The sequence below is a fragment of the Electrona antarctica genome (genome assembly GCF_951216825.1).
Source record: "Electrona antarctica genome assembly, chromosome: 8".
Classification (NCBI taxonomy): Eukaryota; Metazoa; Chordata; class Actinopteri; order Myctophiformes; family Myctophidae; genus Electrona; species Electrona antarctica.
In genome coordinates, this window is record NC_136789.1 from 52223707 (window position 1) to 52238244 (window position 14538).

At 43.0% G+C, this 14538-nt stretch overlaps 1 protein-coding gene across 1 annotated transcript in view; it reads right to left on the minus strand.

Moving 5' to 3' along the window:
* The window catches only part of cdc23 (CDC23 (cell division cycle 23, yeast, homolog)), a 31731-nt gene that overhangs the window by 3825 nt on the left and 13368 nt on the right, over positions 1–14538 (minus strand). Inside the window, exons 8-14 of the mRNA XM_079507183.1 lie at positions 14001–14098; positions 12967–13048; positions 10643–10796; positions 8172–8291; positions 5498–5573; positions 2995–3056; positions 1096–1174 (exon numbers count right to left, since the gene is read on the minus strand). Of these exons, the coding sequence (XP_079363309.1) occupies positions 1096–1174; positions 2995–3056; positions 5498–5573; positions 8172–8291; positions 10643–10796; positions 12967–13048; positions 14001–14098 (671 nt within the window). The remainder of the gene's footprint in view (positions 1–1095; positions 1175–2994; positions 3057–5497; positions 5574–8171; positions 8292–10642; positions 10797–12966; positions 13049–14000; positions 14099–14538) is intronic.

Genomic DNA, 14538 nt, shown 5'->3' on the forward strand with positions numbered 1-14538 from the left:
AACAAATAATTACAAAGAAGAAAAACAACAAAAAAAGTGTTGTAACCTGCCGTTTTTTTCTTCTTTCTAATTATTTGTTCGGCCCAAAAAAATGTGTTTGTTGTCATGATTTGTCACGACTCGAGTTGGCTTTGTCCGCGGCGTAAACGTCTTTAAATAAATACTTTCTGAAATGTCTATGAGGAAAATGAACGGAGAATCATTTCCTGGGCCATGGTAGGGGGCGGGACGGCAACGCTCTATTGTGTCCACAAATTAAAACTAGACTAAAATGTTAGGGAGGGACTAGTGGAGAAGAGATCCAGACAGTAGAACTAAAAGACAAGTGACAAGCTCACACTTGTTGTAGCTTGTAGATCGGCTACTTTCAGCATGCAACCAAATGTAAAATCAGGCCATCAAGGCCTGCCAAAACACATTTTTGTCAACAAAATCAACAGCAAATTGTCTCAACTAAAACCTTGTGATATTTTAGTCGTCTAGAACTAGAATAACACTAAAACCTTTCAGATGACTAATCTAAATGAAATTGTATTCATAAGACTACAACTAAAATAAAAGCACATTTGCTGTCAAAATCAACAGGGTTTAGGTTGCACACTGCAGATACAGTAGCCGCTCCACGTAGCCTCGTAGCTAAAACAGCAAATCTACAAGTCCACCACAACGTGTCGCAGCACGGCGCGTTGTGAGCTTGTAGATCGTAGGGCATTAAGCAACTAGTCGACTAGTAAATCCACTAGTCGACCTTGTTGGTACTAGTTGACTAGTTGATAAGAAAAAAAAAGTACATTTGTATTATTATCTTTCCCCCCGATTTTGTAGGCCTCAAAATCAGGTAGATTATAGTTATAGTCACCAATGTACACAGTTTTTAAATGTACAAATATTTATAAAATAAAATAAATAAAAAAATCTTTTTTTTTACACAATAGGTAGTTAACCTAGTAAACTAGTCAACTAGTAAAAATGACTAGAAGTGAATGCCCTAGTAGATCGTCTATTTCATGTACACCAAGTAGAAATTGTGCTTTTTGTGTGGAATCCGATTTCACACGTTAGCAAGAAGACAGACAGACTTGTGTTATTCCTCACCCCACAGGAGAAGATGTCCTTGATGTAAATGATGTAACACTGGGCGGCATCATCAGACTCAGACTGCTGTTCGTGGAGTCTGTAAGACGGCACCGGAGGTGTTAGGAAACACGCAAGAGCAGTGGCTTTCAATCCATTTCATATAGTTGGGTGCCACCGATATTGTCCCTTATCATTATCATTTGACCCATTTTGACCTGACCTCAAAATTTTAAAAAATCCTTCTAAATCCTCCAGTTTTCTGAAATAAATATTTTCACGATTTTTCAAAAATAGCAGACCTACAAGCTCGTAGCGCGCCACTCGGTGGCGCGCTATGAGCTTGTAGATCTGTTATTTTTCAATAGCTAAATTATAACATAATGTTTAAAACACCGAAAGGGGTTCCCGCCCAAAATGGGTTAACTGTCCTTTCACGCAAACCTCAGCAAAAAGAAAAGGACAATATTGATGGCCTCCAACTGTATCACCGCCCATTATTTATTCCATTTAGACCAGAGGCCGATGAAGAAAAAAAAAGGCTTCTAAAATCCTAAAAGTTTTCCGGAAAAACCTATGTTTCTATGTCAGCGGTGCTCAACCTTTTCCATGTCAAGGACCCCCAGAATTATATGAATTTGGCTGCAGACCCCCCCCCCCCCCATCTGAAAATATATAGTTCCAGGGACCTCCCAAGAAGCAAAGATTTGAGTTAAAAACGTTGGTTAGGAATATATATTCAAAGACTTGCGCCACATTTTCACGATAAAAAAAAAATAGCAGATCTACAAGCTCGTAGCGCGGCACTCGGTGCCGCGCTATGAGCTTGTAGATCTGCTATTTTTCAATAGCTAAAGTATAACATAATGCTTAAAACACCAAAAGGGGTTCCCGCCCAGAATGGGTTATTCAGCATTTGAACTTTGAGCCACAGGCCACCACCATTTGATGACATTTAGCCTCTCAGACCCAAAACTTTGAATATTTTGTTGTCGTTAGATTATAGGATTTAGTCCACAATTTCATGCTGATTTGACGGTGGTGTCATAGGAGAGACAACAGGCGTTGATGAAAATAACAATTCTTCTACATTCTCATTTTACACACTCAAGAGCTACATATCTAAATGGGTCCATTAGGCTAACAACTCTCCGTCATTTATAGCTGGGGACCACCTTGAACCAACCTCAAGGACCACTGGTGGTCCCCGGACCACTGGTTGAGAACCACTGCACGAGGGCAATCTGCAGCTTTAATCCGAATGATGATATACCAGTTCTATCCCTGTGGGTTCCCCCAGAGTTAGTGTCCTTGAGCAAGACACTGAACCCCTAATTGCTTAAAACAAATTGAGCCCCCATGTAAATCGCAAAAATGCGGGGAAAATTCACGAGAGCCCCAAATCCATATGGCCACCATCAACAACCTGTTAAGGCACAATAAGGCAAAATGACCTCAAATTAGCATTAGTTTTGCACAAAAAGGTCACCACATTTGAGCACATTTGGGCAAGTGGCTATGGCCGTTTTTAGCCCAAGGAGTGTTTTTTGTGCAAAACTAATGCTTGGAATGGATTCAGAATCATGAAAACCCCCTCGTTTGACACGCCACACGCTACTGAAAGCAGAACGAAATTTAGGTCATTTTGCCTTAGCCCATTTTGGGCGGGAACCCCTTTTGGCTCGCTACGAGCTTGTAGATCTGCTATTTTTCAATAGCTAAAGCATAACATAATGCCAACACCAAAAGGGGTTCCCGCCCAAAATGCACAATCTATGTAATGCGCTTTGGATAAAGGCGCTATATATAAAACGCACCATTTTAACCAATGAGGTTATTTACAGTCAGTGACTCTGAATGATGATGATGATAATATACCAAGTTATTTACAGTTGGTGACTCTTGCTGCTTGGAACTTACTTTGCCAGTTTGAGCAGAGCCATTTTCTCCACGTCTCCCACAGAGTAGGCCCTCCAGTAACACTAGAGCAAAATAAAACATTGTGAATCTCAGAACACACTTATTGATTTTTTCTTTTTAAAAGGTAGGGCAAGTGATATATTTTTTGGTTGTTTTTTTGTCTGTGATGTGTTTGTTCAAGAATTGTCACATCACAGTTTTACAAGTAAAAAAAGTAGGTGAAATTAATTTGCGTGCGTAGTTCGGTAGCAGGTGTCTCCCCATGTCTCCAGATCTTTGTTAAAATGGAAAATACATTTCCAGGTCGTGGATTGCCAAATTTGCCAATCAGGAGAGAGTTCCCGTTGAACTAGCTTCCTTTTGAACCCATTCTGGGCGGGAACCCCTTTTGGCGTTTAACCCATTTTGGGTGGGAACCCCTTTTGGTGTTTAAAGCATTACGTATACTTTAGCACAAGCTCATAGCGCGGCACCGAGTTCAGGTTCTAAATGGGTTCAAGTGTTCCAGTTAAAAATTTGGGTCTATTCATTGTGTCATCACTTCCAATTTCACTCTGTTAATTAAAATCAGTATCCTGTGCGAGTTCTATCTCCTGATTGGATATAATAGGTATCCCCCCCCCCACCTGAAGACTGTCTGAACAAACATTCTATATCAATAAATATTTTTAAAAACCTCCCACTGGCCAGCCGGGGCGCCTGATGGAGGGGAAAGGAACTGGTTGGAATAACGTGTTCCTTCCACGCGCTACGTCCGGCCAGGGTTATTCCCCCTCTGTCAGGTGAAAAGAAGCAGCTTGGACTCCTCATGCATAGAAGGAAGCATGAAGTCAGTCCGCTGCTCCCAGTAGGGGGTACAGCTCGACCCTACCAATAGAGCAGGCCCCCAAATTGTGATGTAATGATACCTGTTAAACACTTTTGTATACTTAATTGTACAACCGTTTCAATAGACAATTTACACGAGGCTATTTTTACATTTTCTTTTCATAATGTTCACAGATTATGACATAAACCAAAATGGGGACACAAGGTTGAAAGGTTGTGAAATCGATGAAAAACAGGAACCATTACATCACCATTATGGCACGGAAACGTGAAAAACAGGAGCTTATGTCACAAGAATGACATGCCCCAGGAGGCCAGCCGTTTCAACCACTAGATGGCAGTGTAGCACTAGTTTTGTGAGTACTCAGGGCCTGAAAATTAACCACTGGGTTTGGGCAGAGTTTGAGAACTCTACCTGAGGCTAGGGCATTCACTTCTAGTCATTTTTACTAGTTGACTAGTTGCCTAGTTTACTAGTCGACTAGTTGTTTAACTACCTATTATGTAAAAAATAAAATAAATTAAAAAAATTAACTTTTTTCTTTTTTTTGGGGAAATAAATATTTGTGCATTGAAAAACTGTGTACATGGTGACTATAACTCTAATCTACCTGATCTTGAGGCCTACAAAAATCGGGGGAAAAAAAATATATATATATATATTTTTTTTCTAGTCAACTAGTACCAACAAGGTCGATTAGTGGATTTACTAGTCGACTAGTAAACTAGTCGACTAGTTGCTTAATGCCCTACCTGAGGCTGATTCCAACAGTTTTTCAGGAGAAAAACGTATGTTGCTAACACATCAGTGGTGCTCAAAACCTTTTCATGTCAAGGAGACCCAAAATTAAATGTATTTGGCCGCGGACTCCCCCCCCATCTCAAAATGATTTGTTCCAAGGCCCCCCAGAAGCAAAGATTTGAGTTACAAATGTTTGCTTTAAAAATATATACTGTATATATATCTATTCAGAGATTTGTACACATTTTCAAGATTTTTCCAAAAATAGCAGATCTACAAGCTCAATAATACTATTATGAGCTTGTATATCTTGCATATATTTTTGAATAGACAAAGTATACAATAATGGTTAAAATCATTGTGACACTAGTATACTAACTACTTTTGCTGGGGGGGGCTCCCCCTGAACCGCCCCCAAGGACCCCTGTGAGGGTCCCTGGACCCCCACTTTGAGAACCAATGTGCTATATATGTGGAGCTAAAAATCTAAAATGACAGATCGCTTCCCCAGTTTTAATGCGCTAAATGGATGAATAATAAAGACATTAAGGAGGTCGAAATTTTTAAACTGTATTCTAAATGCAGACAGTTTTCTGAAATACCTATGTTTCTATATCAGTGGTGCTCAATATTTCATGTCAAGGACCCCGAAGATTATATGTAATTGGCCGCCGACCCCCATCTGAAAATATGTTGTTCCAGGGACCCCCTCCCAGAAGCAAAGATTTGAGTTAAAAACGCTCGCTCTGAAAGAATATATTCAAACATTTGGGCCACATTTTCACGATTTTTCAAAAATAGCAGACCTACAAGCTCGTAGTGCGGCACTCGGTGCCGCACTACGAGCTTGTAAATCTGCTATTTTTCAATAGCTAAAGTATAACATAATGCTTTAAAACACCAAAAGGGGTTAAGTATTAATGCTGCTACTACCTTCTTGGCCTCGGAGGGTTGGGTCAGTTTCTCGTAGCTCTCCCCCAGGGCGACCAGCATGCGAGAGTCGTTGGGTCTGGAGAGAAAAGACACATGACATGAGGGTCACACAACCAACACAACACCTCATCTGCACAGACAAGGAGGTCCCTCAACACAGACAAGGAGGTCCCTCAACACAGACAAGGAGGTCCCTCAACACAGACAAGGAGGTCCCTCAACACAGACAAGGAGGTCCCTCAACACAGACAAGGAGGTCCCTCAACACAGACAAGGAGGTCCCTCAACACAGACAAGGAGGTCCCTCAACACAGACAAGGAGGTCCCTCAACACAGACAAGGAGGGAGTGTTTTTGTGCGATATCACACACACAAACAAAAACTGTCCTGATATGGTGAGTCGGCCATTGCGACGTAGCCTGAACCAATCAAATGACTAGGTAGGGGATGCACCGAATATTCGGCCACCGAAACTATTTGGCCGAATAGTGGCACAAAAAAAAGCATATTCGGCGGTATTCGGTTCGGTTGATTTTAGAGCCGAAACTGAATAGAGAGTATGCACGGTTTGATGATGCACGTGACATCATCAAACCCGGAAGTTATGCAGGAACGCCTACTGAGTGGCAAAAAATACTTTCTGGCCTTGACAACCCATGCATCCAAACAGAAAAGTCCAATCTGGTTGCATTAAACAACGTTAAACAATGTTAAAGTCACTTTGCATGTTGCGTTGCCACTCGATTTTCCACTCCATGTGCCATTCACTTTAAGCATGCGCATACCTAGCCTGGCTAATAAGCCAGACCGAATCAGCCGTTGGCAAAAAAACAAATTGCCTGCCGGCGGATTAGGGTCTGGAGAGGCTCAATTCCCATTTCCTACACCAGAGAACAGGTGTGGCCAATCGGGACACGGTATGCAATATGGGCGGGCTTTGGTACAGTGACGTTCAATGCTTGAGACCTTTGACTGACAGTAGCTCTGACCAATTGCGTCAAAGAGACAATGTTTGAACCCGCCCCCCGGGAAACAAGATCCATACACAGCATCTCCAGACTCAAATACCACACGACAGTGTGATTGGAGTCTGGCTTATTAGCCAGGCTAGCGCATACCCTCTATAGAGCGTCACAGTCCCGCCCCTTACCATGGACCAGGAAATGAATCCCAATGCATTTTTCCCATAGACATTTCGAAAAGTATTTATTTAAAGACCTTTTAAGCGTCGTACGAAGCCAACTCGAGTCGTGACAAATCATGACAACACACACAATATTTTGGACAAAACAAATAATTACAAAGAAGAAAAACAACAAAAAAAGTGTTGTAACCTGCCGTTTTTTTCTTCTTTCTAATTCTTTTTTCGGCCCCAAAAATTTTGTTTGTTGTCATAATTTGTCACGACTCGAGTTGGCTTTGTCCGCGGCGTAAACGTCTTTAAATAAATACTTTCTGAAATGTCTATGAGGAAAATGAACGGAGAATCATTTCCTGGTCCATGGTAGAGGGCGGGACTGCGACGCTCTATAGTCAAAGAAGCGGGGTTACCATAACCTACCGTTTGGTCTAACAAAAAAAAAGGTTTTGTCCCAACCCGACCCTTTGGTGTGGTTTGGGCTTAAGAAGGGAATACAAATACAAGTCGCTACACACTACGGAATGGGAGGACACTCACACAACCTGTGAGCCACACAAAAAGGCACCAGATGACGCTCTTGGGGCGTACAAGCTTTAATAGAGCTCCTCTTGTGTCTCAAAATGTAAGAAACATCATAATTGTCTCCACCAGGCCGAAGGCATGGGGAGAGAGTATGTTTTGCACTCCGTCCGTCCGTGTGTCCGTCCTTCCGTTACCAGCTAATCTCCGGCACCGTTAACCCGGTCGATGCCAAACTTTGTACACACACTCCCTGGATGCCAACGATGAACCTCTGTCCCATATTTTCCGCATCTGCCTTTTATAGCGCCACCTGGAGGCCGACCTTTGTAAAACACATTTTTTTATATTACACCTCCAGATTCTGTCAAAAAATCTCACAAATCGTTACACAGTATCTCTATGGTCATGTGCTCAAGTCGGATCTGTCCGATATTTCATATTCCATCCTAATTGGCTATAATTGGCTTTCACTGTTTGCAAGATTGCCCCGTTTTGAACAAAAGCCTCTAATCATGAACGCAGCATGCAATTTACGTGAAATCTTTCACACATTTTCTTACTAGGCTGAGGAATATATTCCACCCTTTTCACATTGGCCTGTTATAGCGCCACCAACAGGTTGATTGTTGCAAAACACATTTTTGGAACAAAATGCCTCAAATCATCCAATTGCCATCAAAGGCGTATGAAGAAATGGCACCCTTTTCACATTGGCCTATTATAGCGCCACCAGGAGGCCACAACCTGACCTGCCCTGGTGGAGACCTGTGCCCCGAGGGGCACTTTTTCTAGGTCATACCGTTATGCAATGGTGTTTTTCAAATAAACTTGAACTTGAACCACCTGGTATCGCACTGTGGTTTTCAAACCGAGGAGACACAGTAGTAGCCTATAAATAATACATAGACAAAACATCTATTCTGTGTGTGTCCTCTCCTGACTGTGCATGCTGATGAACAACTGTAATGTCAATGTCAATTATAGACATATAAGACATACTGTACTTCATACCTGAGCTGGTGTGCTTTCCGGTAGTAGTAGAGACAGTAGAAAGGCATTTTGAGGATCTCGTACGTCTGTCCGAGTCCGTACCAGGCACGGTAGTCTCGCTTGTTTACTTCAATGGCATGTCTAGTAGAAGAGGGAGGAAATATATATATATATGTTGTTTAGCTAAACTCTCTCATATATATATCACATGGTTGGAAATGGAGGAAAACCTTTTTTTTTTCTCGCAAAGAACGGAGAAATACATAGCTTTGGAATTTGTAATCCAGTAATTACAGGATTTCGCAAAATATATATCTATAGAGCGTCGCAGTCCCGCCCCCTACCATGGACAAGGAAATGAATCCCAATGCATTTTTCCCATAGACATTCCTTAAAGTATTTATTTAAAGACGGTTACGCCTCGGACAAAGCCAACTCGAGTCGTGACAACTCATGACAACACAAACAATATTTTGGACCAAACAAATAATTACAAAGAAGAAAAACAACAAAAAGTGTTTTTTTCTTCTTTCTAATTATTTGTTCGGCCCAAAAAATTGTGTTTGATGTCATGATTTGTCACGACTCGAGTTGGCTTTGTCCGCGGCGTGAACGTCTTTAAATAAATACTTTCTGAAATGTCTATGAGGAAAATGAACGGAGAATCATTTCCTGGTCCAGGGTAGGGGGCGTGACTGCGACGCTCTATAAAATGAGGTAAATAAGTTAAATTAATGCGGACAGTTACAGACAAAACAAAACAACCTCCCCCCCAACCGGCCCACGCTCCCACTTTCAACTTTGACGCCTTCTCATTTTACCACACAGGCATTTGTAAAAAAAACAAAAACAATAGCCACTTTGAAAGTAAACACTTCATGAACGTAAAAAAAGGACCCATGTATCCCTACCTGTCACCATGGTACCATACCAGGTCCCTACCTGTCACCATGGTACCATACCAGGTCCCTACCCGTCACCATGGTACCATACCAGGTCCCTACCCGTCACCATGGTACCATACCAGGTCCCTACCTGTCACCATGGTACCATACCAGGTCCCTACCTGTCACCATGGTACCATACCAGGTCCCTACCCGTCACCATGGTACCATACCAGGTCCCTACCTGTCACCATGGTACCATACCAGGTCCCTACCTGTCACCATGGTACCATACCAGGTCCCTACCTGTCACCATGGTACCATACCAGGTCCCTACCTGTCACCATGGTACCATACCAGGTCCCTACCTGTCACCATGGTACCATACCAGGTCCCTACCTGTCACCATGGTACCATACCAGGTCCCTACCTGTCACCATGGTACCATACCAGGTCCCTACCTGTCACCATGGTACCATACCAGGTCCCTACCTGTCACCATGGTACCATACCAGGTCCCTACCTGTCACCATGGTAACATACCAGGTCCCTACCTGTCACCATGGTACCATACCAGGTGTCATGACAGACTCCTAAAAACAAGGTTCATTTAGGTCAGGGGTTCTCAACCCGTGGGTCGCGACCCCTCGGGGGGGAGGGGGTCGCCAATTTATTTTGGGGGGTCCCCAAATTATTATTTATTTTTTGCTGAATGGCTGGAAAATGGAAATGAAGAGTTTACATATTAGGCCTACACATAGTACATGCATACACCTTCCCTAATGTGGTTTCAGTATTTATTTATGGTGTACTGTCTCCATTATTAAGGTTATTGTAGCAGTCAATTTATATTGGGGTCGGGAGGGAGGGAGGGGGCGGGCGGGGGTCCCGAGACATTGCCAAAGCATTTACGGGGGTACCCGGCCAAAAACGTTGAGAACCCCTGATTTAGTTCATGGGTGGGCAACTGGCGGCCCGGGGAGCCACATGCGGCCCCCTACCTTCACTTAATGTGGCCCTCAGGTTAATGTCAGAATACTGATATAATATTGGTTTCAGCTGTTGCAATTCCACAACATGCAAACATTACCCGCTTTAATTACTTCAGTCTAAATGATTAGCTCAATGCTCAACACACGTATAATTGAAGGCATTTGAAATGACATAAAAATGTAAATTTTCAGGATTCCAATTAAAAAATAGCAAAAACAGCCGATCTAGATTTAAGCAATAAGCCATGAGAGCCATGAGGGCCCCGAGTGGCTTATTGCTTTTCTAAAACGGTTACAAAGGTATAGCAATATTAACCAAATAAAACTATTAAATTCACAAAAGTAGCTACGCTTTGCGCCACCAGAGCGAGCCACATCACTTCCTTGTTTTGCTCGGCAAGTAGGCTATGAGACGGGAGAATAGCGCTAACCAGCCAATCAGAATAAAGTATTGGGACTAACCGCTTTAGAACGTCAATTCTTTGCTACGACAGTAATATTTGGCCCTATAGGGAGTGAGTGTGGAAATATAGTGGCCCGACTCCATCGTCAAAGTTGCCCACCCCCTGATTTAGGTCAAACGGTTCCAACAAACATTAGACCTTCTTCTTCTAACCTGTATGCCTGGATGGCAGCAGAGGTGTTCTTCATCTCCATGTATTCATGGCCCATGAGGGTCCACGCTCCCAGGCAGCGGGGGTTCAGTTTGAGGGCTCTCTGGAAGTACAGAGCCGCCTTCTCGTGCTGCGACCGCAAGCTGTAGTAGTTACCTAGTGGACAACACGCAGACACACCATAGTTACCTAGTGGACAACACGCAGACACACCATAGTTACCTAGTGGACAACACGCAGACACACCATAGTTACCTAGTGGACAACACGCAGACACACCATAGTTACCTAGTGGACAACACGCAGACACACCATAGTTACCTAGTGGACAACACGCAGACACACCATAGTTACCTAGTGGACAACACGCAGACACACCATAGTTACCTAGTGGACAACACGCAGACACACCATAGTTACCTAGTGGACAACACGCAGACACACCATAGTTACCTAGTGGACAACACGCAGACACACCATAGTTACCTAGTGGACAACACGCAGACACACCATAGTTACCTAGTGGACAACACGCAGACACACCATAGTTACCTAGTGGACAACACGCAGACACACCATAGTTACCTAGTGGACAACACGCAGACACACCATAGTTACCTAGTGGACAACACGCAGACACACCATAGTTACCTAGTGGACAACACGCAGACACACCATAGTTACCTAGTGGACAACACGCAGACACACCATAGTTACCTAGTGGACAACACGCAGACACACCATAGTTACCTAGTGGACAACACGCAGACACACCATAGTTACCTAGTGGACAACACGCAGACACACCATAGTTACCTAGTGGACAACACGCAGACACACCATAGTTACCTAGTGGACAACACGCAGACACACAGCATATCGGCACATGATTCTTTTATAATTCAAAATTGTATTTGTTTTTCAAAATCGTACAATATCTAGGTTCAGTACAAAGCAGCATCAACATTGCAAACCTTACAAATAGCCAGTCCAAGAAACATAACGGTTCAAAAAAAATCACACCTGTGTGAACTGAGTGGTGTAAGGTCTTATATAGCCTGTCTGATGTAATGAAATCATGTCTGACGTAATGAAATCACACCCGGGTGAACATAGCAACCATGCTCATTTCTTTCTGCACAGACTAACAAAGCCAGTTGTAGGAGTGGTTTACACCACTCAATAAAAAAGAAGAAAAATAACAGCAAGGAAATTAATGTTCATTTAAGGTTCATAAACATCCAGTACCATTAACCCATTTAGACCCGAGGACGATTCTACAAATACCTTCTAAAGTGTTCTGAACACCCTTTGTTTCCATGTCAGTGGTTCTCAAACATTTTCATGTCAAGGACCCCCAGGATTTTATGTAATTGGCCGCCGAGCCCCATCTGAAAATATGTTGTTCCAGGGACCCCCCCCCCCCCCCCCCAGAAGCTAAGATTTGAGTTAAAAACGGTCTCTGAAAGAATATATATTCAAAGATTTGCGCCACATTTTCACGATTTTTCAAAAATAGCAGACCTACAAGCTCGTAGCGCGAGCATAGTAAACTTTACAATCATGCTGACGTTGATCCATTGCTTTCTTTATTTTTTTGGTTTTGCTAAATTTTAGAGTAGCCAATTTAATTGTTATGCAAATGAACCCTCCCGGCACTTTTTCTGTGTTGCCACTGCTGCTGTTGTACCCTTACGACTAGGATTCAAGGTTCAAGATTGTATTCGCTATACATCTCATATACGAATACAGTAAAGAGCTAAAGAATTAGGGATGGAGCTCGTTCATTTTTTATTGATAGCGATCACCTTACCGAGCAGGCTTATCGAGCCGGGTCCTTATCGAGCCCACTATCGAGCATTTGCTTTTATTTGACTAATTAACAACTGTGCTACATTATTGCATTTAGCTCCCCTCTTGTCTTTTTAAAAATGTAACCAAACTTTCACCCGTTCCACCATACTTCCATGACGCAACCACCTGTCGCGTCTGGGCCCCCTTATCACCGTGGCCCAGTCAGTTTAGAGCTTGCCCAGTCTAACTTCGAAGAGAGGAGAGGGGGCGAAAAAACAAGAAAAACAACAAAAGATAGCCTACTTTGGCAGCCCTTGTGCATGCAATGTTAGTAGCAAACGACAGCATGCAAGCCGTCGTTGTTTTAAATTGTCCCCCATCATTAGCACGTCGGCAAAACCGCTCATACCCACCGTTTCTTGATAAATGCATTTTATATGTGTGATGTATTCCCATACTTTTGTTCTTGCCTAATGTAAGTCGCTCTGGATTAAGAGCGTCTGCTAAATGCCTAAATTGTAAATTGTCTTACCTATAACACAGCACGTCTCCACCCTGTACTTGTCTATCTCCACCAGGTTGTGCGCCAGATAGCTGAGCTCCGGCCTCATGCTCTGTGGAAGCACACAGAAGAACACACAGACAGTCAGTCAGGTGCACAAACAAACGTTGTGGATGAGATCATGTGACACAGAACACACAGTCAGGCAGGTACACAGACACACAATGGTGCGTTCACACGGGCAGATGCAAAGATGCAGTCTACCATTCATTGAAGCCGATCTGGGTTAACCCATTTTGGTGTTTGGTGTTTTAAGCATTATGCTATACTTTAGCTATTGAAAAATAGCAGATCTACAAGCTCATAGCGCGGCACCGAGTGCCGCGCTACGAGCTTGTAGGTCTGCTATTTTTCATAACGTTTTAAACTCAAATCTTTGTCCCTGGAACAACATATTTTCAGATGGTGGCCGGCGACCAAATACATATATTTTTGGGGGTCCTTGACATGAAAATGTTTGAGAACCACTGACACAGAAACATGAGGTTTTTCAGAAAACCGTCAGGATTTTAGAAAGCATTTGTAGAATCGTCCTCAGGTCAATATGGGTTAAACTTCCAGATACAACTGTAGCTGTAACTGTAAGCTCAATGTCCCCCGCCGGCCGCCGCACCTCCGACACACGTCACCACGGACGCACACTTTGATGACGTCAACGGCAACAGATTACAAAGATATGCTGTTATCTTTGCGTCTTTGTATCTGCCTGTTGTGAACGGAGGCTTTCTTCCTCTTTGGGATGGCATTCGATATGGACCACTTTCGACATGGTGTGCACATTTTGGGCAGGTCATTATAGTACAGGCTCAACAAGCTCTTAAAACACAATCCATGCCAATACATTACAATAGAAACGCAGACCAGGTGCCAGCGTTTCTATTGTCTGTCTGTTAAAAACAGACAGACAGACAGACAGACAGACAGACAGACAGACAGACAGACAGCACAGTATGTATCAAATTCAATTAATCTAAAAAAGTAAGTGATTCATCAGAGAGACTCACTTTGACGTAGAGCAGGTTGGAGAAGGTGTCCATGTTCTCGATGCGATACGGATCCTGCTCCCGCAGCTCGTTGAACAGAGCCAGAGCCTGATCGATATCTACAATTAAGAAGAACAGACAAAACAAAAATATAAAAGACAAGAGCACCGATATTGATCCCGGGGGGCAGGGGTGGTGGGGGGGGGTGATTGGGCAGCAGTGGCAAGGGAACAGAAATACAATAAGAAATGATAAAAGAATCACCACCATCATCATCATCATTAACATTAATAGCTTCTATTGCCTGAAGTGAGATCTCACCGAATCCAATAATGTTTCTGTTGGCAACCATTAAACCAATTACAATGTAGCTCCTAACTCCTTAACCCATTTTGGGGCGGGAACCCCTTTTTGGTGTTTTAAGCATTATGTTGTGCTTTAGCTGTTGAAAAATAGCAGATCTACAAGCTCGTAGCGCGGCACTCGGTGCCGCGCTATGAGCTTGTAGATCTGCTATTTATTTATTTTTTTAATCGTGAGAATGTGGAGCAAATCTTTG